The sequence below is a fragment of the Trichechus manatus genome, unplaced genomic scaffold (assembly GCF_000243295.1).
Source record: "Trichechus manatus latirostris isolate Lorelei unplaced genomic scaffold, TriManLat1.0 scaffold00027, whole genome shotgun sequence".
Lineage (NCBI taxonomy): Eukaryota > Metazoa > Chordata > Mammalia > Sirenia > Trichechidae > Trichechus > Trichechus manatus.
This window is the reverse complement of record NW_004443963.1, coordinates 2,263,110-2,288,949: the sequence shown is the minus strand read 5'-3', so window position 1 is coordinate 2,288,949 and position 25,840 is coordinate 2,263,110. Positions and strand designations below refer to the sequence as shown.

Below are 25,840 nucleotides of genomic sequence, written 5' to 3'. Positions count from 1 at the left end.
CCAATTGACCTAGACGTCCCCTGAAAGCATGGTCCCCAGACCCCTGCTCCTACTACTCTGTCCCTCGAAGTGTTTGATTGTATTCAGGAAACTTCTTAGCTTTGGTTTAGTTCAGTTGTGCTGACTTCCCCTGTAGTGTGTGCTGTCTTTCCCTTCACCTAAGAAAATTCTTGTCTACTATCTAGTTAGTGAATAACCCTCACCCTGAGGGAGGAATATTTTAATAAAATTTTCAGCTAATTGTGGATATTCCTCTTTGATTCTATACTAAAACATGATAAGTGGTAGTTTTCTTAAAGGTTAGCTGCAATGTGGAATTTGAAACCACATCAGTAAACTTTCTATTCTGTTACATTAAAACCCACTGGTCTACCTTGTGTTTGGAATGTATCTTTTACTCATGCCTGAAAAGGGTTGTTTTGTTCATTTCTAACTCCCCGGAGGCATTAGTAAAATATCAAAGCAGTAATGAAATAGGAAGCAGCCCTGTGTGGCTGCTAACCAAAATGATGGTTCAAACCCCCCCAGCTGCTCTGTGAGAGAAAGAGCTGGCAATCTGCTCCCATAAAGATTACAGACTACAAAACCATAAGAGGCAGTTCTACTCTGTCACCTGGGGTCGCTATGAGTCAAAATTGACTCGATGACACCTAAGAACGAAGAAATAGGAGGTTTTGAGAAAGAAAGAAGTTAAAAAACATAAATACAAGCAAACAATGGAGAACAGAGAAAGAATTTTTAAAGCTTTGCCGCCTACCTATGATTTGCTTTACGAGAATAGGCTGTGAATAGTACTTAGGCTCGCTGGCGCCGGCCGCATTCATAGCCTTCACGCGCACATAGATCCTTGCATCCGTGGGCAGATCTGGGATGGTGAACTTGGTCTTTTCAATCAGTTCTTTGTTTGCAGTTATCCAGTGGTCAGCTGAAATCCATGAAAGAAAAAAAAAAAAAAAAAAAAAACAAGGAGGAATGGTGCTTAGTGAAAGAAGTCATGATAATCGTTACAATAGACTCCAAATTAGTATTTTATTCATAATGAAATCTCTGGGAGTGAATCTGATTTTGGTCTGGACTCAGACTACATGGGTGAGTATTTTTCACATTTAAATGAAAAATGGCTTAAAATGGCTAACATAAACAACAGGAAGAAGGATAAACGATCAGATTCTGTTATTTCTGAAAAAAAATTCTTATTCAGGATACTAGTATATCCCAAATAATAGTAACTGTTCCCAATAATTTGACAGCAGTATTGTTCCAATTTGGTCTTATTATGATTAGTGTAACCATGATATTTAACCATATATATACATTAAAAGTCAGAAAAAAGAGGAAAATGCTATTCCTATGAATGAGAGACGTCAACCTTTGTTAGGCATATAATCTCTCTGTTTTTTCTTGGCTGATTTATTATTGAAAGCCACTAATATGAGCATAGGGAATCTGATCATGTTCCCATTTGTGAAGAAAAGAAGCTCACATCCACGGCAAAGAGGAAACACAGGTCAGAAGTCAAAACCTCACAAGGAGATGGCACAATTCTTTCCCATTTACTAAAAATCAGATTTTTTTTTTTATTTTAGCTTTTGGTAGCTTTGTCTACAGCATCAAGAGAATTTAAACCCAGCATTAAGGGCTTTCAAATATTTCATCTTCTGAAAGTTTGTATGCATTATGCCCACAGGAAAAGAAGAACGTTTGGAGCACACATTATTAATTTATCCCCCCACCCCAAGTCTAAGGGTTTCTTGTGTGTGGATGGTGGGTGTACTTCATTCTCAGTCATGGAGCATCCCCAGAACTTTACCACATAGTAAGAAAGTTTGAGAGCTTTCATAAAATACTTTACCTGGTATATCATACGCAGCCTCCCCATTTTCATTAGACTGTTTTGCTGATGTACCTTTGAGAGTCCGTCATTAAAATTAATTAAAGACACCCACTTTTCACACCAGAAGAATATCGTTATCAGTAGTCAGCATTCTCTGTTAGTAAAGGATGCAACGTATGCAAAGATATTTGTCTTCAGAGCAGCGACGGAAGAGAACAAACATATTAGTGGGGGCTCCTCAGGAGAGGCACAGCCTGCTGTGTTCAGGCTGCGGTTCTCGTCCTGAGGCACCTGCCACAAAGACGAGCAGGGAGAGGAAAAGAGAAGAAGGGGAAGGAGGCTGGGGCACCTCCAGCTGTGGGAACAAGAGGTAGGGACGAACAAAGCAGGGCTGAAGAAGAAGGAGGCGCAGGCCCTGGGGTCCACAGGGAGCAGCACATGGTGGAACAGTCTATCCTTGCCCCTGTCCCTGTCACCCTAGTCTAGGAGGATCCTCTTGGGTCCCCGGGTACAGTGCTATCACTGTGGGGTTCACTCATCAGAGTCTGGGAGTCACTTGTGACAATGCCATCTCTGTCTTACCAGGGCTCTAGTTCTGAAGGGAACTGAAATGGGAACTGCCCCAGTAGCCCAGGAGGCAGCCCTGGTTGCCAGGACAACAAGCTCTGTGTCCAGAAAACCAATTGAGCCTGCCTGGGCCCCTGTATTCCACGTGGGTAGAGGGGATCTTGCTGGCTCTCAAGGTGGCCTTGGGCATACCCCCTGGTTTGCAGTGATGACTTTCTAGAAGGAAAGAGGACCGGCCACTCCTGAGAACCCTTTCCTGTCTCTTGTTCCAACTTTACGAGGAGTACTGGGGAGAAGGAGCAGGAAGCCAGAATATCCTGGCAGCTAGGAGGGGATGTGGTCGACAAAAGTGACTTATGACTTAGAAAAAGAGACACTGCTTTAAGCAAACGGTCTGTTTGGGAGCTATGGTGTTGGTATTTTCATAGTCAAGAGATGATTGATGAGAAGGTGAAAACAGGAGATGAGAAAACACATAGGAAAGAGTAAAGAACCAGCAAAGGAGAACATTTCAAGAGCAAACAGGATGGAAAAAGATCAGAGGGGAACAAACATAGCCCACCCCTTCACATTTGAACCACTTGAATTGAGGGAGACTGAGAGAAAGAACATGGTGTCCAGGGGATGGGGAAGGAATATGAAAGTTATTTGACATGATAGACATTTTAAATAAAGAATAAACGAACTTGAGTGAAGAAAGAAAACAGAGAATAAAATGTCACAGGCATCAAAACAACAACAAGAGAAAGGCAGTCAGAAACAACACACCATCTTATAAAAGAAAGAATTCTCTTACAGAATAAAACCTGAGATATCTAAAATCAATAAACACTACAGAAAATTAGTCTGGAGGACAACAGCCATTAAAAGAGACTGAAGAATAGGGCAGCCACATAAAGAAAGTAAGGAAGGACCGCAAGAAGAAAGATACAGACGTTATAAAAGAACTTCCATAGAAAGCTAATTCCAAGACGTTATGTGGCAAAATATATACATAATAATGACTGTGTACATATACATATGTATATACACACATACATATGTATCTACGCAGACCACACACAAAATTATGTAAAATACACTTCGTTGTATTTTATCTAAGGTGGGTAACATGAAAATGACAGCCATCTATCATTTTGCTGTATCTTCTTACTTTTTAAACCTATCAGAAAGAAAAGAGTAAAGAATTTGCTCTGTTTCATACATATAAAAAAGGTTTGTGCTCAGCAGCCACATCACATATAAGACTGGGAAATTCTGCTGCCTGGACAATGTAAAAAACAAAGTGGCGCGCTCACGAGTTTTTGAGATATGGGAGGAAGTGGAATAAACCACATCCTGAAGTGCTCAAGAATTTACCTGTTGCATTAGTGATGCTGCCCCCCTCCATGACTGGGTTGACCCTGGGAACTTTTTTATAATTTCCCCACTGGTTTGGGTTAGTGGCTTTCCAAGCCCTGGAAAGATCACGTATAGTACTCTGTGAGCAGAGCCCATGTGAACAGGACGGTTACCGGTAGGCTCCATTTCCTTCTCTGCTTGTCTTTTCCCCTCTTGACCAGTGATGGTGATCATTCCCACATGTGCCCCAATCCGGGGGCCTGGGATTTCTCTTTTGGCAGTTTTCTCTTCCTAAGAAGTTTCTTCTCCATGGAGGTTTCCCTCCTAAGGAGGTGCATTGGCCTTCACATTCCTGATTTCCCAAATGTGCTTAGTAGTCTCTCTTCCCTTCATTTGTAAGATCCGTGTTAAAGATGGGAGACCAAGAGTTTTCTTAGCAATCGAGTCTTAGGTTATGATTTGGGGAGATACTAACAACTTCTCATGTGCACTGTTTACGTACCATCATCTCAAATGGTGCCCGAGTCCAGAGCTGGGACAGTTTTACTCACTTGTTTTCAACAGATACAACCTTCCAGTCATGACAAGTAGGAAACCAAGAAATATAAGAGGCTTTCAGTGACTTTCATTTTTCTTGGGTTTTCACTTGCACTCTAGCCAATATTTTCTTGTATCATTTGCTATTCTATCAGTGTTTTGTTTTGTTTTTTTGCCTTGTTTCTCTTCCCCTCCTAAATTTGAGCTATTAAATTTGTACGTGCTCAAGTCATGAGACAAGTCACTGTCACGTGTTGAACCTATTTCCTATACTATCTGAAACTTAATGCTACTTCCTTCAAACTCTGAGAATTAGTCTTTATTCTCTGCCCTCCCCTTCCCTTTAAGAAGGCAGGAGATGCTCACCAAATGTCTAAATATGAAGTTTCATTATTAACCAAGAATAGGCAGGTCTTTTGATCCCTAACCTCTGCTTAGTATAGGGTTTGGAATTTCCAATTTGCTTTATCCTAACAAACAAGACTTTCATTTTGCTGTGGAAAGCAGAAGTCCTTAAAATTTTGTCAGACTCCCCTTCCTTCTGTGTCTTAGTTTAATCATGTCACCCAATCTGGTAGCCTAGACAAGATATTTTTGAGACTGCAATTAGCATCAAGTACCAAAGAAGGACTAAATTTTAATACATCTTAGAAGGATGAAATTTGAATTGATTTCATTTTCAGTGGGAAGGAGATGAGCTCCCAAGAAAGATAAACAAAAGAAAGGCATATCTCACCTATTGATGGTGGTATTCATTTTAAGCTCTAGGAAGTCATCTTACTAGTAGTACTTACTTCCTTCAAAGCAATACTCTAATACATAGCCATCTAAACCTGCTGCTCCAATATGGTCTGGGGGTCGCCATTTCATCGTGACAGAGTTGTCCGTTACAGAGTCAACAGCCAGAAGAGTGGGAGGGCTGGTTACAGCTTAAAAGAGAAAAAGAAGAAACTGTTAACTACAGAGTTATGGCATGAGAACTGTGATAAAATGAACCGTGAGAAAAATAAAAATATACAGAAGCCCTAAGTCTTAATCAATAAAATTCAATAAACATTCCTTAAGCATATGCTGTATGTAAGACAAAGACATGCTAGACATGGAAAATTTTGGAAATGCCGCCATAGTTTTCCCTATAGTTTGGGAGGCTGGTGCGGGAGAATAGAGGTCTAAGGAAGTTGAAGAATTCAAAGTTTGGGATCTACTGATCTAGAGCAAATTTCTTATAACTCTCTAATTAAAGTGTAAACTCTTGTACTATATCTTCGCATGGGAAAAATACTTCACTACCAAAAAAAAAAAAAACAATTGCCGTTGAATCATCTCCATTCATGGTATCCCCATGTATGTCAGAATAAAATTGTACTCCATAGGGTATTCAGTGGCTGAGTCTTAGGAAGCAGATCTTCAGGCTTTTCATCCAAGGCACCTCTGGGTAGACTCAAACCTCCAACCTTTCAGTTAGCAGCCAAGTGCATTAAACGTTTGCACCACCCAGAGCCTCCACCATAAAATAGGGGAGACATCTTACCTTCTGTTTCTTCGCCTTCACTGAACTAAATATTTTGGTTCAATAGACAATATGTAAGGTGTGACTGTAAAGCAAATAGACCAGTTTCCAGGTATGGTTTGTTGAATCGATCTCAGTTCTTTTTAGTCAAAATGTTTACACCAAGGTACTGACTGGGTTATTTATATCTTGAGGAGGATCACTGGACAGGGGTCTTGGGTCAGTAAACTCACCTGTGTGTTTTCAGTGGGAAATGACAGCTGGAGCCACCTACAGCTATCATTGACATTCTAGTACTGAATTCTGGGGCCTATATTGTGAAGCTCTTCAAATCTACTATAGTTGTTTTTAAGTTTTTTAGACAGCCAATTGCCTTTACCCACCTCCAACCTCCTATTCACCCACCATGCCAAGAAGCTTCCAGGCCTGCTCCAGTTAGAGGGGAGCAGTCAGAATCGGAGGCAATGATTCCCATGACAAAGACACATCTCTCTTAACTCACCCAAAGGAACAAAAGGCTTGGAGGGCATACTGGGCTTGGAGATGCCGACGGCATTAACAGCAAAGATGCGGACCTCGTAGGCCACACCTTCAATCATCTTCTTGGGTTCAAAAGTTGTTTCTTTGCAGAGATCAAAATTTAGCCTCATCCACCTGGAGCTTTGTTTCTTTTTTCTCTCAATAAAGTATCCTGGAGGTGACACAAAGTGGAAACTAAAGGTTTTCCCTTGGTCTTCAAAATTAAAGTTTGGCAGATATTAGTAATTCTTAAAAATTTACATAGTCTCAGTAGGTACTATAAACTAAATATTCATATATGTGTGTACATAGCTATACATATGTACACACACACATATATATTTTTAACCCATTCATAATTGTGTGAGATAGATTATAAAGACTATAAATATTAGCATCATAAGATACAGATAAAGATAAAATAACAGGACTAGAAAAAATTTAATGAGGGAGAGAAGAGAGAAAAATAGTACAGCTTATAAGTAGGCCATAGCAACTTACACAGTCACTATAATTGAGCAATAGATTTGGCTCTGAGTCCCTTTCACTGAAGGTAAGAAAGGGGAAATGACCAGTTTTGATAGTCTCATTATCAAGATGGAGAAGAAATTCTCATTTCTAAGAGGAAGCAAATTCTTCTAAGCATTTAACTCTAAAAGAAATTTCTTCATAGATACAACCCTATGGAACTAGACATTTATTAACCACAACAGTTTAAGTTAGATTTATTGTTTCAAAATTAGATATTGAGTATAAATATACAACAGAAAAGAGAACAATCAAATTATATTCATCAGAGCTATTGAAACTTCGAGAAATTATAGAGTATCCTTAATATATTACCATTTAAATGGGTATTTAAAGTCACAGTATAATCAGTTTTCTTCTAAATGCAATATTTTTAATGCATTCTATACTAATGTGCACAAAGAGGACACCAACTCCACTGACAGTTCCATAGACTAACCAACAGTTACCTAAGATTGGAGACCCGCCATCGTAGACAGGAGGCTCCCAGTGCATGATGCACCAGTCATCTCCTACATCTGTCACACTGGGTGCCACTGGAGGATCAGGGATGTCTGTAGCAAACAAAAAATTAAATAATAAAATAAAATGAAAGAAAGAGAACAAAGAACATGTTAATTGGAAAATAATGTTTTTTGGTAATAATCATAGAGCACTTTTCTATGTCTACTAAAATGCAGCAGTACTAATTTGAGTAAAAAGTCATGTTCAAGATAAGATAAGAAAAGGGCTGCCCAATAAAAATAAAAATAATGATTTCCCCAAATCCCTTAAACCAGTGTCACAACATTAGAGAACAAGCTCCGAGGGGAACCCAAGGCTCTTGTTTGTTATCTAGAAAATTATTGCTGAATGTAGGATATGGGGTATTTTTTCAAACTACAAATCAGATTTCCAGCAGAAGTGAGTCAAGGAATTCAGTTCAGGAATCAAATTTTATATCAGTTGGAAGATTTTAGACATTGAATTGTAAAAAGCCAAGTTAGAAATGGCAAGCTACCATGTCTTGTAAATATAGTTCAGGGTATGATAAAATGACTTTTTTTGTGTGTGTCAGTTTAAAATATATTTCTTAACAGAAAATTAAAGTGAGAAGAAAAGATCATGAAACTCTGGAACACTGATAACCTCCTAGAGTCATTTCACTTGGTTTCAGGCTTAGGGAAAATGCACTTAGATGGCCAGCTAGAGACCAAGGCTCATCTAACTCCTCTCAAATGGTTTTGATGCAGTAATTTATTTAGCAATCATGTTCAGTGATGTTTAAAGGGCACCAGAAAGGAATATGTCTATTGAGAGCTAATGATTAACAACCCTAAATGACTAACATTAGCTACCCTACAATGAGGAGCCCTCTAACCTACCAAAACTGCCATTGAGTTGATTCCAACTCATAGTGACTCTATAGCACAAAGCGGAACTTCCCCCATAGGGTTTCCAAGGCTGTAATCTTTATGGGAGCAGGCTGTCATATCTTTCTCCCATGGAGTGGCTGGTGAGTTCAAACCACCAATCGTTTGGTTAGAAGCTGAGCACTTAACCACTGTGCCACCAGGGCTCCCTGAGGAGCCTTCTAGGCAAGAAAAGAGAAGAAGTGGTGGAAATGGTAGAAAAAGAGAGGTGGTAATTTATGAGCTATTGCTATGCTATGCTTTTCTTTTGTGGGCTGCCCAGTAAACCTGAGAGAACCAACAGCAAATTCTGCTCTGGATCTAGACATGTCAACTTGACTCCAGAAGCTTATTCCTGAGAGCTTACCCACAACTTTAATCTTGATGCTTGCATGTGCTTCTCCAGCTTCATTTTTCAGATTTATGTGGTAAACACCTGAGTCTTCCCTTTCAGCTACGTCAATGACCAGAGTGCTGCTGTCAGGGTAAGATTCTGCCTTTATCCGGCCACTACCCTCCATAATAGCCTAAGAAGGAAAGAAATAAAAAGTGGCATGATCTACACAACAACAAGGGCTACCCTGGAGTACCTCATAACACAAGCTAGACATGGTGCTAATGCCTAACTACATTTTCTCAGTTTAATTTGCCAACAACCTCAATGACAAAGGTATTATTATCCCATTTTACACATGAGGAAACCGAGGCTTAACTTGCCCAAAGCCACATAGCTAGGAAGTAATAGAGTTGTGACTTAACTCTAAAGCCCATTAACCACTAACTCACCCAAGAGAAAGAGGACTTAAATATGAGTGCAGAAGAGTAATTCTAGGGGACGGAGCCTCTCTGAGTATGAAATTAGAAATACTCAAGCTCAACATCTTGCGAGAATGGTTTTCTAGGCTGGAAGGCTTAGGTCCTTAGTCTCATGGGACAAATCAGTCAACTGGCACCACAAAGTTCACATTCTGCATCTTAGTGAGGTGAGTAGCATCTGGGGTCTTAAAAAGCTTGCAAACGGCCATCTAAGACACAACTACTGTTCTCTACTTGTTAGGAGCAAAAGAGAAAGAAGAAAACCAAAGTCTCAGAGAAGAAACTAGCCTACAGGGCTAATAGCCCACACAAACCATAGCGTCTCTACCCTGAGATCAGAAGAACTAGATAGTGTGCAGCTACCACTGCTGACCGTTCTGATCAGGGCCACAACAGGTGGACCCAGATAGAATGGGAGAAAAACATGGAACAGAACTTAAATTCTGAAAAAGTCCAGACTTACTAGACCAGTTGAGACTGGAGGACTCCCTGAGATTCTCACCCTGAGATACTCTTTAAACCTTGAACCAAAACTATCCCCAGAAGTCACCTTTTAGTGAAATAACAGGTTGGCACAAAAATAAAGGATATCACCCATGAGTATGGGGCCGCATTAAAAAACCATCTATATGAGACCAAAAGATCAACAATTACTCTAAAGCAAAGATGAGAAGACTGGGGGGGGGGCAGGGAAACTAGAGTACTGAAAACAGAACAACCAGAATGCAATTAATAAAAATGTTGACACATTGTGAAAAATGTAACTAACGTCACCGAACAATTTATGTTGAAATTTTCAAATGAGAACCTAATTTGCTGCGTAAATTTTCTTTGAAAACACAATAAAAAATCATTTAAAAAAGAAAGAAAGAAATACTCAAACTCACATCTGTTGCCATCGAATCGATTCCAACTCGTAGCAAACCTATAGGACAGAGTAGAGCTGCCCCATAGGGTTTCCAAGGAGCGGCTGGTGGATTTGAACTACTGAGCTTTTGGTTAGCAGCCTGAGCTCTTAATCACTGTGCCAGAGACTAAATAGTGATTTCTTCATTCCCTTAGACATCTTGAAAATTTAAAAATACTGAAAAGGATTAAAGAAGACCACAAGGCCAACTTTCCATACAGGTTGCTGAATGTTGATTTTTCCCCTCTTTCCATACAGGTTGTTGAATGTTGATTTCTCCCCTCCAGTCAGACATGGAAGAATGAACGTCTAATTCTCAAAGACGGAGAGAAGTTGAGCTTCTCGTAAAATTTTCTTCCTTTTTTACTTCTTTACTAATCCAGAAACTTTAAGCAGCTTTATATTTTTTTCTGATTCCCAGACCATACCTTCTACGTAATAATGAATAGCCGGTATACAGAGAGAATAAACAGAGAAGGTCAAGGCAATTTGGAAACTCGGTAAATTGCTAAACTTTCTACTCTTTAGTACCTGGGTTGTTGTTGTTGTTAGGTGCTGTTGAGTCGGTTCTGACTCACAGTGACCCTATGCACAACAGAAACACTCCCAGTCCTGCGTCATCTTCACAATCGTTATGCTTGAGTCCACTCTTGCAGCCATTATGTCAATCCATCTCATTTAGGGTCTACCTCTTTTTCGCTGACTACCAAGCATGATGTCCTTCTCCAGGGACTGGTCCCTCCTGATAACCTGTCCAAAGTATATGAGACAGAGTCTCCTCATCCTTGTTTTTATGGTGCATTCTAGTTATACTTCTTCCAAGACAGATTTGTTCATTCTTTTCACAGTCCATAGTATATTCAATATTCTTCTCCAACACCACAATTCAAAGGCGTCGATTCTTTGGTCTTCTTTATTCATTGTCCAGTTTAGCATGCATAGGAGGTGACTGAAAACACCATGGCTCAGGTCAGGCGCACCTTAGTCCTCACAGTGACATCTTTGCTTCTTAACAATTAAAAGAGGTCTTTTGCGGCAGATTTGCCTAATGCAATGCATCGTTTGATTTCCTGACTGCTGCTTCTATGGGCGTTGGTTTTGGATCCAAGTGAAATGAAATCCCTGACAACTTCAATCTTTTCCCTGTGTATCATGATTTTGCTTCTTGGTCCAACTGTGAGGATTTTTGTTTCCTTTATGTTGAGGTGTAATCCATACTGAAGGCTGTGGTCTTTGATCTTCATCAATAAGTGTTTCAACTTCTATTCACTTTCAGCAAGCAAGGTTGTATCATCTGTATATGGCAGGTTGTTAATGAGTCTTCCTCCAATCCTGACGCTGCGTTCTTCTTCATATAGTCCAGCTTCTCAGGCTATTTTTACTCAGCATACAGATTGATAAGTATGATGAAAGCATGCAACCCTAATGCACACCCTTCTTAACTTTAAACCACACAGTATCACCTTGTTCGGTTTGAACGACTGCTTCTTGATCTAAGTATAGGTTCCTCATGAGCACAACTAAGTGTTCTAGAATCCCCATTCTTCATAACGTTATCCATAATTTGTTATGATCCACACAGTAGAATGCCTTTGCAAAGTCCATAAAATACAGGTAAAAATCTTCCTGGTATTCTCTGCTTTCAGTCACGATGCATCTGACATCAGCAATGAGATCCCTTGTTCCATGTCCTTTTCTGAATCTGACATGAATTTCTGGTAGTTCCCTGTTGATATACTGCTGCAGCTGCTTTTGAATTATCTTCAGCAAAATTTTATTTGTGTGTGATATTAATGATATTGTTCAATAATTTCTGCATTATGTTGGATCACCTTTCTTTGGAATGGGTACAAATATGGATCTCTTCCAGTCAGTTGGCCAGGTAGCTGTCTTCCAGATTTCTTGGCATAGATGAGTGAGCGCTTCCAGCACCGCATCCCTTTGCTGAAACATCTCAGTTGGCATTCTGTCAGTTTCTGGAGCCTTGGTTTTCGCCAATGCCTTCAGTGCAGCTTGGACCTCTTCCTTCAGTACCATCAGTTCTTGATAATATGCTACCTCCTGAAATGATTGAACGGTGACCAATTCTTTTTGGTAAAGTGACTCTGTGTATTCCTTCCATCTTCTTTTGATGCTTCCTGTGTCGTCTAATATTTTCCCGATAGAATCCCTCAATATTGCAACTCAAGGTTTGAATTTTTTCTTAAGTTCTTTCAGCTTAAGAAATGCTGAGTGTGTTCATTCCTTTTGGTTTTCTAACTCCAGGTCTTTGCATATTTCATAATAATACTTTAGTTTGTCTTCTCAAGCTGCCCTTTGAAATCTTCTGTTCAGCTCTTTTACTGCATCATTTCTTCTTTTGCTTTAGCTACTCAACGTTCACGAGTGACTTTCAGAGTCTCTTATGATATTCTTTTTGGTCTTTTCTTTCTTTCCTGTCTTTTTAATGACCTCTTGCTTTCTTCATGTATGATGTCCTTGATGTCATTCCACAACTCGTCTGGTCTTTGGTCATTAGTGTTAAGTGCATCAAATCTATTCTTGAGATGGTCTCTAAATTCAGGTGAGATATACTCAAGGTTGTACTTTGGCTCTCGTAAACTTATTCTAATTTTCTTCAGCTTCAACTTGAACTTGCATATGAACAATTGTTGGTCTGTTTCGCAGTTGGTCCCTGGCCTATTCTGACTGATGATATTGAGCCTCTCCCTCGTCTCCTTCCACAGATGCAGTTGATTTGATCCCTGTGTATTCCATCTAGCAAGGTCCATGTGTATAGTCACTGTTTATGTTGGTGAAAAAAGATATTTGTAGTGAAGAAGTCCTTGGTCTTGCAAAATTCTATCATGCGATCTCTGGCATCGTTTCTATCACTAAGGTCGTATTTTCCAACTACCGATCCTTCTTGTTTCCAACTTTCAAATTCTATTCATCAGTAATTATCAATGCATCTTGATTGCATATTTGATCAATTTGGTAAAAATCTTCAACTTCTTCATCTTTAACCTTAGTGGTTGGTGTGTAAATCTGAATAATAGTTATATTAACTGATCTTTCTTGTAGGTGTATGGATATTATCCTATCACTGACAGCACTGTACTTTATGACAGATCTTGAAATGTGCTTTTTGACGATGAATGTGATCCATTCCTCTTCAATTTGTCATTCTTGGCATAGCAGACCATATGATTGTCTGATTCAAAATGGCCAATACCAGTCCATTTCAGCTCAGTAGTGCCTAGGATATCGATCTTTATGCATTCTATTTCATTTCTGACAACTTCCAATTTTCCTAGATATATACCTCTTACATTCCACATTCCAATTATTAATGGATGTTTACAACTGTTTTTTCTCATTTTGAGTCGTGCCACATGAGCAAATGAAGGTCCCAAAAGTTTGACTCCATCCGTGTTATTAATGTCAACTCTACTTTGAGGAAGCAGCTCTTCCTCAGGTGTATTTTGCGTGTCTTCCAACCAGAGGGGCTTATCTTCTGGCACTGTATTCAGACAATGTTCTGCTACTATTCATAAGGTTTTCACTGGCCAATTTTTTCAGAAGTAGACTGCCAGATCCTTCTTGCTAGTCTGTTTTAGTTTGGACAATCTGCTGAAACCTGTCCACCAAAGGTGACCCTGCTGTTATTTGTATTACTGGTGGCAAAGCTTCCAGTATCACAGCAGTATGCAAGTCACCACAGTATGACGTACTGACACACAAGTGGTGGACCAGGGTAGTAAGCTGGGGTAAACATAGGGCTCTCTTCATTCATTTCCCATCTCTCAGGAATCCTTGTGTTTCATTGCCCATGGTCAGTATCTTGAAAATCATTGGTTCATATGTTTTTTTTCCTGTTTTGGGGGGGTTATGTCAGGTGAGTGAGTATATCTGGTCCCTGTTACTCCATCCTGGTTGGACATGAACATTTCATGTTCTGCTTTTTAAAAGTAAAACACTTTATGTAGGAAGTCACAGGGTCACACTTGAGCTGGCACGACTCTACCATTCCAGTCTTATTTAGTCTTCTCTTCCTCACTCACTCTGCTCCAGCAACAGTGGCTTTCTATTTCTCTTACACACCAAGCCCATTACCTCCTCATGGCCTTTGTACTTGCCTTGTATCTGCTCAGAAAATGCTTCCCTTTGATCGTCACACAATGGTTTCCTTGTCGTTGTTTATAGTGGCTGTGACTTGCCATCACATCACCCAGGTTTATTATTTTCATGGTACTTATTACTATCTGATGTGGTTTTATAAACTTATTTATTTACTAATTCATTGTCTACCTCTCTTTCATCCCACCCCTGGCACCCATTAGGAGAGAAGGGACCTGGTTCACTGCACCTAAAAACATGCCTGACATATAGTAGGTAGTCAGAAATATGAAAAGTCAATGAATGATTATTAGATTTTCCTGAAAATCAGTGACTTTTCTTTCTCAAAGGAATTACATAGGTTACAAACCCCTGTACTTTTATTTGCCTTTTCCCTTCATTAGAGGTCAGGGAATGGGCTGTTTGTGTGTAGCAGGGTAGATCAAACCTTATCTGCTCGGCTCCAAAGGGCTGTAGGAGGTGGTTCTCCACTGATTGGGATCTCAAGACGAAGCTTGTTTCCTGCAATTACTGTCACTGTATTATCAGCATCAAGACCGTCCAGGATGATCTTAGGAGGGTCTGGAATATTAAACATGGCCTCTGTTACCACACAGTCATTTCCATGTGAATATCTGGGCTAGTGCTTCACTAGTGCTAAAAGTTGGTAGCAACTGGTATTTTATCTGGCTGAAAGAACATAAGAGGGATCCAGGTAGTTGGGACCTGTCACCTTGTAAAACTACTTCAGTGTAAGACTAAATAATCAACTATTTATGATTAGTGATTAATACTAACTGATGTATTTTTTCTTTAAGTACCACATGGTTTTGAATATGTTATAATTCCAAGGTAAGTAAAAACAAACAAAAACACAACTCTGCAATGATTTCTTTGATCTACTCACCAACAACATGAACTTTGGCAGGCAAAGTAACAGAGTAGGCATCTGGTGTAAATACATAATCACCTTCATCCTCAATGAGGGCATTGGCTATCACTAACTTGTGTATTCTATGGAAATGAGAAAAACATATTTCTAAGACTTTGCAAAGATTTAGATTGTATGTTATGACCCAACATGAAGAGATATTTGGCCTTTATCTGATTAATTGATTTACTGAAGTTTGGAGAGAGAGAAAGACAGACAGAGAAAGAAAGAGAGAGCAAAATGGAGAAAGAAAGGGAGAAAGCATGTGAAGCCTTAATCATCCTATATTGATTAACATCAAATCTTTATTTTGGATTATATACAAATACCTCTGCAAAGACAGCCTACTTATTATGTATGCAAGAGTCTATTATTTCTTTCTTTTTCTCATATCTTTAAAAAAAGTCTAAAACAGAACATATCGATAATGCCATACTTTCAAAGTCAAAAAATTACAAAAATAATCTTGACTTTGATTTGACATGCCAAACCCTAAGAACAATAGTTCTTAACCTTACTGGGGTCATGAACTAGTGAAGAGCTCATAGACAGTATGGATTCTTTCTCTGGAGAAAGGTATGTATCATTATACATACAGAATTTTGCTTTCAATTTCAGAGGACTTATGGGGCTCCCTGAAGTCAATTTATGATCTCCTAAGGGCTCATGGGTTCAAGGTTAAGAAACCTTGCCTTAGACCTTTTCTAGATTATAGCATATTATATTCTAAGGACGTCACATTTGTAAAGCATATGGTCGGCGAAAATGAGGGAAACTCTCAATGAGATGGATTGACACAATAGCCTCAACAATGGGCTCAAACATATCAAAGACCATGAAGATGGCTCACATTATTGTTCTGTTATATATAAGGTTGCCATGAGTTGGGGAGACTTGATGACAAATAACAACATACATTTATAAAAAAAAAAAATAGTGGAAAGTCATTTGACACTTACTGGTTAAGGACTGTTAAATAATTTTGACCAGTTCCTCAACTAGAATTCAGTATCATTCCTCTAACCTCACGTTTATCTAGACAGAATCAGTCAATGGGTTTTGAATAAGCAAAGCACTGTAGGGTGAGGTGCAGACACAAGATCACTGGTAGGACATAATGTACTATACAGAAATCATACCTTCCTGCTAGCTGGAAGCAAAGATCCAGAAATAGATCCTCCCCTCCATGGCCACTCTTCAAACATTCTTACCAAATATGTAATTTAGAAAGTAGAGAGGGAAGAGATGGGGACCAGCCCTCACTTGGGGATCACCTAGCTTGCTTACCTTCCTTTGTGAAAAAGCTTAAGACGGTCACTCTCCTGAACAGGTAGGCCATTTTTAGTCCATTTTCCTGGTATGTATTCAGAGATTTCACACCTCAAGCAGATTTCTTTTCCAAGTTTTACAGTCTGATCAGTCAAAGGCGTCAATATCCTCAGAGGTTTCACTATAGAAATAAATTGTTGTTGTTAGTTGCCATTGAGTGGATTCCAACTCATGGCAACCCCAAGTGTGCAGAGTAGAACCGCACCACTCAGGGCTTTCAAATCCATGACCTACTGAAAACAAAATGTCAGGCCTTACTTCTGAGGTGCCTCTGGGTGGGTTTGAACCACCAACCTTTCGGTTAATAGTCCAGCACTTAAGCATTTGTGCCACCCAGGGACTCCTACAGAAATAAATGGACCATTACAAATGTCAAACCAAACTCCAGACAACATGTTATCATCTCACAATGGTACAGTCAGTTTTGCTGGAACACCTGTCTTGAAAATGAGACTTTGTCTTAAAACAACTGATACATTAGGGAACAATCTGAGTGAAATATGCATTTCATGTTTGCTCAGCACAATTTCATTCATGAGAAAAGCTAAGCAAATGCAGGAAATTGCACCCAGTTGAACTGAGACAGTTAGGGATTCACAAAACGCACACACGTACTCAAACATTTACCAGCTACCTCAGATTATGTGTGTGATTTCAGCCACACTCAACCACATCTGAGGTTATAATTTTCCATCTGATTCAAATAATCTGTCTTCTACCACTTCACTAGCACAAACTACAACACTTCAACACTCACTTCCACAAGCAAACTTCAGGTCTTTTTCAAGGTAAAGTGCCATACTTATTGTAGTATTTAGTAACCATTTACCATGTGTAACACAGTGCTACTGTATCACTGGGAAAAAGTTCTGGAGTGCTGTACCCCAACCCCATTTTTTCCATAAGCCCTGTGGTTTTTATTATGTGACTTTGCACACAATGGTGAATTTTAGGAAAGTATATGTTGTATTATGTTAGAACTGACTACAATTGCTTTAAATGGATACAAATATTAGATAAGTATCTATTGCTGACATTTTGTTAATATTAAACTAAACTGGCCTCAATCCATGAAACACAGCAAGTGTATTGAGATTGCTTTTGAATAATTCAGTGATGATATGAATTGCAACTGGGCTAAGAAAGCAGTAAGGAAGCAGAATTTCTTCTCTGCATGTATTACCAATCATCCTGGGATATTTGCTATTTTAATTGTCATGGCCAACAGGGACAGACTGATATTGAGAACTGACTACTGTTTGGGGCATTTGGAGATGTACATTAAGTCTCTCATGACTCTGAAGCCTGTTAGCAAATTAACTCTTACAATGTTGTCAATTAAGCTTCCTTGGTTTGAGTAACTTTCTTCTCATTCCAAATATAATTGGAGAGTGTTGAATGTTTATTTAATGGGTGAATAGCAAGTTTGCTTATGGATTCAGCAAACATTATCAAGATTTGACATCATATCTAAGTATTTAATATTTATGTATATGCTGTTGGGATAAAAGTATTTCTTAATCATTTGGGTAACTTTTCTGGCAGGGGATTTACAAAAACGCTTCCCTTTATTGGTGCTCAACTACTAAATTGGTGAGTTTCTCAGAGAACCTGATTGATCTGACATAGCAAGTCAGCTAGAATGGAATCTAATTTTACATGCTAAAATTGCCACAAGTAGGAATCACACAGATTGAAACTTGCCTAAAACATAATTCACAAACACGCAAATCATTAGTAAGCACAACTTGGAAGATATCTAAAGAAGCCTTACTTACAGTCAACGCTAAGTTTAGCAGATGATTGTCCTCCTGTTGTCATTACTGAGTATTCTGCGGTGTCAGCTTTTGTTGCGTCTTCTATGATCAAAGTGTGTTTTTTGCCGTCAACTTTAACTCGATACCTTGATTTTGGACCAGCGTAGATCTCCTCACCATTCTTAAACCTGGGTTAAAATGGATTATAATAAGGGTTTTATAAAAAATCCTTCAGCTATATAGAATAAGCAAATGCATAGAAACAGAAATTTAATAGTTGTTTCTGGGGGCTGGAGGGAGGAGGGTAGGGGGAGTTATTGCTTAAGGTGTACTGAGTTTTTGCCTGGGGTGATGAAAAACTTTTGGAAATAGATAGTGCTGACGGTTGCATAACATGGTGAATGTAATTATTGTCATTGAACTGTACACTTAAAAATGGTTAAAATGGAAAATTTTTGGTTATATATATTCTACCACAATAAAATTAAAAAAAAAAAAAGATCATTCAGGAGACAGGCCTTGTTGGTCTTGTTTATTGCTATTTTCTAGTATATCACAGACTGTGTGGCAGATTCCATACACTCAAGAACTATTTGCTGAATTAAAGAATATATGAATCAATCAATTATCTATAAATGGATTAGTATTTCAGCAAGTATTATCTGCAACATTATACTAAAATACTATAAGCCACTTGTCACTCAAAATCAATCAGATGAGATGCTAAGAGTGGTTATAACCCACATTTTGGGCTCTTGATAAACAGTAGTAAGAAAAGCATAATTTAATACATTTTAAAGATAGTGATGATTTCATATCAGAATGAATAATCTACCCTGTACAAATTACTACAGATGCCTGCTGTGTAATTTACTATACAATTTATTCATTGAAATGCTTCTCAACAAAGCATTTTCATTTTAAGATTCTAAACCTTCTAGTTTTCAATTTTGAGGCTACTCATAGGGAGCCTCAGAAAATACTCCCACCTCCCTGATCCTCCTGCCTCAAATATATATATATATATATATATACACTGAAATCTGTGAGAGCCGGAATTCAACAGGACTACCTTGATTTTTTTGGGTCTTGCAAGGTTTCCACTTTTGTCAGGGTGCAGTCTTACCACTTTTCTATGGCTCACTTTAGTGGAAAATATTTGAGTTTTCCTTCTCTGACAGGTTTCTGCCTTACACAGTTTCCAGCTTCCGCAGGTTTTACTGTATATGCTTTTATTTTTAAAAGCAATTGGTGATTCTCAAGCTATAATACTTTTCTGAGGTAAACACTAAAGCGACTAGAAATCAAATGGGAAAAAAAAAAACAAAAAAAACCAATGTTTTTCCACACAAGAAGAAATGCAGTATTGGCGTAGTGAGAGAAAGCACGGTATAGAGGTTAAGAGCGTCCAAGGGCTTTGGAGTCAAACAGACCTGGTTAAGCCTGAGTCATCAGTTTATTAAAGTGTCTATTTTCCTACATCCTGAACCATTTCTGGATCTTTTTTCAGTCTCATAGGTGAAAAAAAAGGGAACAAAAAACAGTATCTCATTATAGCTTTAGTTATCATCTCTACTAACGCAACGAGATTGACATTCTTTTCGTATGTTTAAAAGCCATTTGTATTTCCTGTTCTGTGAACTTGGAAGGTACTTTTTTTCTATATTAAAAATGGACAGACTCCAAGAAAGCTATTTACCATTTTACATTGGCATCTTCTTCAGACACCTCACATTCTAATTCCACTCTCTCCCCACAGAAAGTACTTTTATCTTCCAGCTGTTTGGTCACCATAACTGGAGCCTCTAGTGACAGAAAAAAGGGGGGAAATCAGAATCACTAAATATCCAAAACCTGCCTCACGAGCCCTGATTTGTCCACAGGTGAAAAACCAACATAGGAAAGTATTATCAGTCATACAGTCATGGTTTCCGTGGTGGTAGATGGTAGGTGGGTTTTTAAAAGTCTGTCCTAGACTGCAGGAGGGGACAGGAAAGCTGGTAACAGGGAACTCAAGGTCTAGAAGGGAGAGTGTTGACATGTCGTGGGGTTGGTAAACAATGTCACAAAACAATATGTGTACTAACTGTTTAATGAGAAGCTAGTTCGTTCTGTAAAACTTCATCTATAGTAAAAATTTTTTTAAAAAGTCTATCCTTGGCAAAATAAATAGCTGGTAACTCAGGGTAAATTATCTCAATTTTCATGGAACTTCCTAGATTAAATAAACAATTGTTCAAGAGAACAGACAAAAACATGTACCAAATATCCTTCTTTCGGCAAGTAAGATGCCAGGTGGTAGACATTTCTGATGAAGGAGAACCTATAACACTGAAACTCTTTGATGCTCTTTGTAGATGAGTGATAGAGATCTCAGAGTTGTCTCTAATCAGAGGAACTCATGAGGAAAATAAATGATATGTGACTTCATTGATACTGTACAGCTCTTTGCAAAATGATAATGGTCTTCGCTGTTCTTGGTGCCAACCAACGATGCCCTTTTACTAATGAAGCCAGTTTCAAGAGAAAACCTATTTGTGATCAGCTGAGTGAATGAAATGGGATTTAGCCAGTAGAGACAGTCAGATTTCAGAAGCTATAACTAGAAGATTGATTTTGTAAAATAGCTCTTGCCTTGAGTCAAAAGCACAAGGCATTTTTATCCAGCAGATTTTTTTCTCCCCTCTGCTTTTCTAGTCTTCAACAAACCTTAAGAGTTATCAGGGTACATAGTATCTGCCAGTGTAGAGAATATTCAAAGAAGAGGCAATCTAGTACCGAAACCAAACCATTTCTAGAGGTATAATTACCCCTGCTCTGGAGTCAATGTGCTCCACCTGGTCACTTTCATTTTGATTATTACCCCTAGGAGAAGAAGAGCAATCCACTCTCCATCGCTGTGATAAGAGATTTCATTTTACCTCTTACAAAGAGCTCAGTGGTACATTTCTCATCGCCAGCTGTCACATAATATTCTGCATCATCTGTCAGTGAACAGTTATTGATAAACATGATTCTTTCACATCCTTTGTGTTCAAAGATGTATCTGTTTTAAACAGGAGAAAAATAAAAGTCCATGAACTTGATTTTAATCTTTTCTTTCTCGCCAGGAAATTTGGCTTATAATTCAGTACTGCGTGAAAGTCAGGGATATAATCTTGATATACCATTTATGTGGCATATCTTACACAGTCTAATTAACATAAAAATGAAATCAATTTTCATCTTTATAATAATAATATACATACGTATAATTACACACATTATTTAATTTTTGTGATTATTTTACATCTAAGATTTTTATTTCAAATATGTCAATATTCACGTGTTTGCTAATTAATTTTCGTAACCCACGACTCGAAAAAAGAATGGGCTGAGGGTGTTAGAGAGATTTTTAACTCTGTACATTTTTTAAGTGACCTGTTCATTTATTTTATAGGGGGGCAAGAGACTCAGTCTTATTCATTGATACATATTCCACTCATTGCCTAACCCCGTGACACAATAGATTGTGTTGGGTGAATAAACAATTATATAACTTAAGCAATAATATGACCATAATCACTAATATAGTTCTATGGAATGTGATGTTCTCTTAAATGAGTTTAAGAACTGGTGCAAACATATCACAGTTATCTATTTTTGAGTATTTAGAAATAGAACACTAGAAGCAAGAAGATTCTAAAATTTAATTATCTGTGACTTGGATTATGGATGAGCACACTAGGGCATTATAATAGACCGGGGCGGGGGGGAATTCTCTTCTGGGAAATTTCCAAATTGATGGCTTCAAGAGCAAAACATTAAACAACGTTTTTAAGGTAAAGATAACGAATTAAAATTATGCTTTTGGTAAATTCAGATGATCTCCAAGAGATACTCATTGGATATAAACATTATGATCACAAAGTTTCCCTGTAGGCATGACCACATTAAGTAATTGGAAACCATCTGATTATATTCCAGAAGTGATGAATTTCCAGGATTAAAGTCTTTTATAAATGTGCACGTGGCTCCTGTTAACTTAAAAAAATATACTGCAGTTGAAAATCTCTCAGGCTGGGAAGGATCTCTACAAAGCAGTTTCATAATAGAGTAGATAGCATCAGACATTGGGGATTAGTTTGTCTCCCTCATTTGGGAGATGGCCAAGAAATAATAAAACACTGGCTTAGATCCGTATTTTAGTAGATCTCAACATTAAGTAGGTCTATTCAGATGCACTGTTGTAAGTAAGTGCTCAAAACAGTGCCTTAATTGAACATAGAAGGTGTTCAGCCGTTATTGAATACAGATGCTATTGTGGAAAAACAAAAGCCATCTAATTAGAAGGTGTGATTTCCAGTTGGTATATGAAATACATATTTCAAAAGAATTTCAAATTTTATTTTAAAAAATTGGGAGAAGTTTGGCAATGTTCTGAAATAATCATACACATCCTAGAGCAACACAAAGCCATAGATGGCAATCTCTTGAAATAGTTTGTATAGCATTAAAACACCTAGGATTAAAACATAAAACAAGGTTTGCTTTACATAGCACCATAATTTTAATGACTCCAAAATACATGGAAAGTAACTTAAATTTTTACTCTCCCATCATGATTTTGCATCATAAAGATATAACTATAAACTGCCTTTATTTCCAGAAAATGAAGTCAAACTGCTGTTTGATTTATTTATACTTCTGTGGCTGTTAGCATTGCTGATTATTCGTAAAGCCTGCTTACTTTGCAGAGGGCCGAATTTCTTGGCCATTTTTATACCACTTCACCTCCAACTTTGGATCTGCCAGTTCCACAGCGAATCTTACTCTGCCTCCTTTATCAACCTGATATGCAGGATCAAGAATTTTTGCAAAAGCTGGTAGAGAGAGGAAGCAAAATCTATATTAATATGTATATGTTCTCATATATATTGAATTTAGTCAATATATGTACCAGAACATAAAAAGAAATGAAAAAATGAGTCCCAGAGAAGAAAAAAATGGGAATTTCCCAAATTATCCTTTACATTTTAGAATTCTATTTATATAAAATAAGATGGTTTTCAAAACTTAAAAAGAATCCACACGCTTTTGGAAGAAACATAAGAAAAGAATAGTTGAAGAGGCTGTAAAAATGATTGCCCTAATTCTTTAGGGAATGTACACGATAAAACATTAAAATGAAATTGAATTTTAAGGGCATTCTTATTCTCCTAGCACAACTACTATCAGAAGCACTGGCATTATTTTTGCACTTTTTCTATATCACAAGACTGTTTTTCATCACAGATTTATGAGACTAAACTCTGATTTGTAAGATTAAATTGAATGCCAATGACTAACTGAAATAGTAGGCTTATCAAAGTTTTTGTTTTTTGTAAACTTGACCAAATAGTGACATGTTTCAAATACCCCTTACATAGATGGCTGGTTAATAACTTAGGATTTCCAAACATCATTTTCAATAACACAGTCAATAAAGAAATATATATATATATAGTCTTTGAAGGGTCCTGAGTAATAGTAGTTAACTTTTTTTTTTTTATTTAATAATGGTTCTTATTTTAAAGATAATTCTCATTTAGACAATTTGGAAAATACATAAAAGTGTGGAATGCTTTATAAAGCTGTCACGTTTGTATATGCATCATTCTAACTTTATTATACTATTGCTTTAAAAAGTCCACTTTCACGTAATTTTAACAAGATAAAATCAACACTAACTTAAAAAAAAAAATTATCTATCACGTTCCTTAATTGGTCAGTTCAGAGCTAAGTGATAATAAAGAAGGCCAGTGTGGGGAAAAGAGATGTCAGTGGGCTCTACACTTTAGTTTTTAAATGTTCCTGACTGTGCAGTCCCAGTCACCTCTAAAAAACGTAACTTCGGGAGTTCTGAAATATTGGGAATGGCTGAGTTAAGTAAAAGAAACCCCTTCTATGTCTCTCTGGGGCCATTTCTCAACCAGTTTACAGGGAGCTTTAGAAATAAAGGGCAGATTTTTAAGAAGAGGTGGTGAGATTCTTTATATTCTATTTGAACATTAACAAAACAATAAACAAACAATAGGATTGATGTATTTTCCTGATGTGTCACAAACCAATAACTGGTCATAATTATTGAGTATAGGAAACTGAAGAACTAAGAATAAATTTTAAATGTATTCGGTATTTTTTTCACTTTAAATGTCAACATCTTAACCTATTTTTTTAAAAAAAGATATTTAAAACCACAACCAACTGCATTCACTTTAGATCCCCAAGGAGCAGCACAGCTGTTTGACAAAACACTTTGGTAACAGTATTGGGTGTGAGAAGTGAATCCCCAGCCCCATCAAAAGAGTGGAAGAATATGACGGTAAACAAAGAGACTTGGAATCTACTCAGCCTAAATAAAAGTCAAGAATTCGCGAGCAAGGGAGATGTCCACGGAGCCTGGAAAAGGGAGCCACTGAGAAATTCCCAGTGGCAAGGGTAATGTTTAATATTTCATTATACGGTGTGCGTGGTTCTGTAACGTAAACTGTAGTCGTAAACCTTCAGTAAATCGAAGGTAACTCCCACACTCCCATTGAGCCCCACCCCAAACCCCGTGAGAGATTGGAAGGAACGCTACGTGGCGTAGCGGGTCATCTCTTTTGACCGCAAAGGACGCGGCGCCCGCTGCCACGCCCCTGAACGGTTTCCCTGGGCGGGCTCACCTGCGCTCTTCTTCTCCTCCCTGCGCATGCGCTTGAGTCGCCTGAGCATGCCACGCAAGTCGGTGATGCCGTACTGGAAGGCGATCTTCTCGTACTCATTGGGATTCGCGTTCTTCAGCAGTTCCCACACGTCGACCTCGGGTTCTTCCTCTTGCTGTTTCACCTCCCTAACCCGGGACGAAGCATTCCCTGGTTTAGAAACTGCACTGGTCCTTAAAATAGGGACGATGAGGGTACGGTACCCATTTTTCACTTTAGTGTTAAAAGCTTTGCCTGAGGCCTGAATACTTACAGCTGAGAAGTCAGTCTACTAGCTTTGTTTGAAGTTTTAGGGAAACTTCCAAGGTAAAAAACCAAACATGTGCCCTTATAGTAACACTTTTGTTTTCCTAGTTAAAAACACAATTTTTTTTTGCGGGGGTGGGAGAGAGAAGGATGTCAGGAAAATATTATTGTAATATAAGATAAATATAAATATATAATAATAATATATATTATTATATAATAATAAATATAAGTATAATATAAATTATTTTATATTTCATTTTAAATCAGAAGGTGATATTTTGAGAAATTTAACAGATTTAATCTAGAATATGGATATTGAGTTCATTTTGAAAAGTGGATTAAGAACTAGAAGATTTAAATATTGGCCTGTGGGGAAAAATGATCTCTTTCTACCTTCTTGATATACACACCATAGCTGTGTGTGGAGATATTACAAATCTAATATTTCAAACCTTTGGATTTTGCAAATAGCATTTTCCTACCATATTAGTGAATAGGTACATTAACCACTTTTGCTGCGTCTTATACAAAAAACATGAAATTGCTATGAAGGTTTTATTCATAAGTTTTTGTGGATACAGATATGCTTTTTAAAAGAAATTTTTTCTAAATTTATGATGGGAAAAGGAGAATGACGCCAAAAATTCTCTCATATTTCATGTTAAAGTACTGTCTTGAATGTTTTTGGGAGTAGGTTGAGGTTGAATCATAAATCAGTGTTAAACTGTAAAGCATATGGTTTAGGATTCCATGAACAAAGGGGAAAAGTAACTTAGTGTCATTAGCAATGGGTATTAAGGA

General features: G+C 37.9%; 1 protein-coding gene across 1 annotated transcript in view; it reads right to left on the bottom strand.

The window, feature by feature from the left end:
* The window catches only part of MYBPC1 (myosin binding protein C1), a 94,136-nt gene that overhangs the window by 19,829 nt on the left and 48,467 nt on the right, over nt 1-25,840 (bottom strand). Inside the window, exons 8-20 of the mRNA XM_004373754.1 lie at nt 24,752-24,918; nt 22,795-22,927; nt 20,987-21,111; nt 19,765-19,870; nt 18,087-18,253; nt 16,267-16,429; nt 14,956-15,062; nt 14,497-14,630; nt 8,595-8,754; nt 7,286-7,390; nt 6,292-6,480; nt 5,074-5,208; nt 758-925 (exon numbers count right to left, since the gene is read on the bottom strand). Coding sequence (XP_004373811.1) covers nt 758-925; nt 5,074-5,208; nt 6,292-6,480; nt 7,286-7,390; nt 8,595-8,754; nt 14,497-14,630; nt 14,956-15,062; nt 16,267-16,429; nt 18,087-18,253; nt 19,765-19,870; nt 20,987-21,111; nt 22,795-22,927; nt 24,752-24,918 — 1,859 coding nt within the window. The remainder of the gene's footprint in view (nt 1-757; nt 926-5,073; nt 5,209-6,291; nt 6,481-7,285; nt 7,391-8,594; nt 8,755-14,496; nt 14,631-14,955; nt 15,063-16,266; nt 16,430-18,086; nt 18,254-19,764; nt 19,871-20,986; nt 21,112-22,794; nt 22,928-24,751; nt 24,919-25,840) is intronic.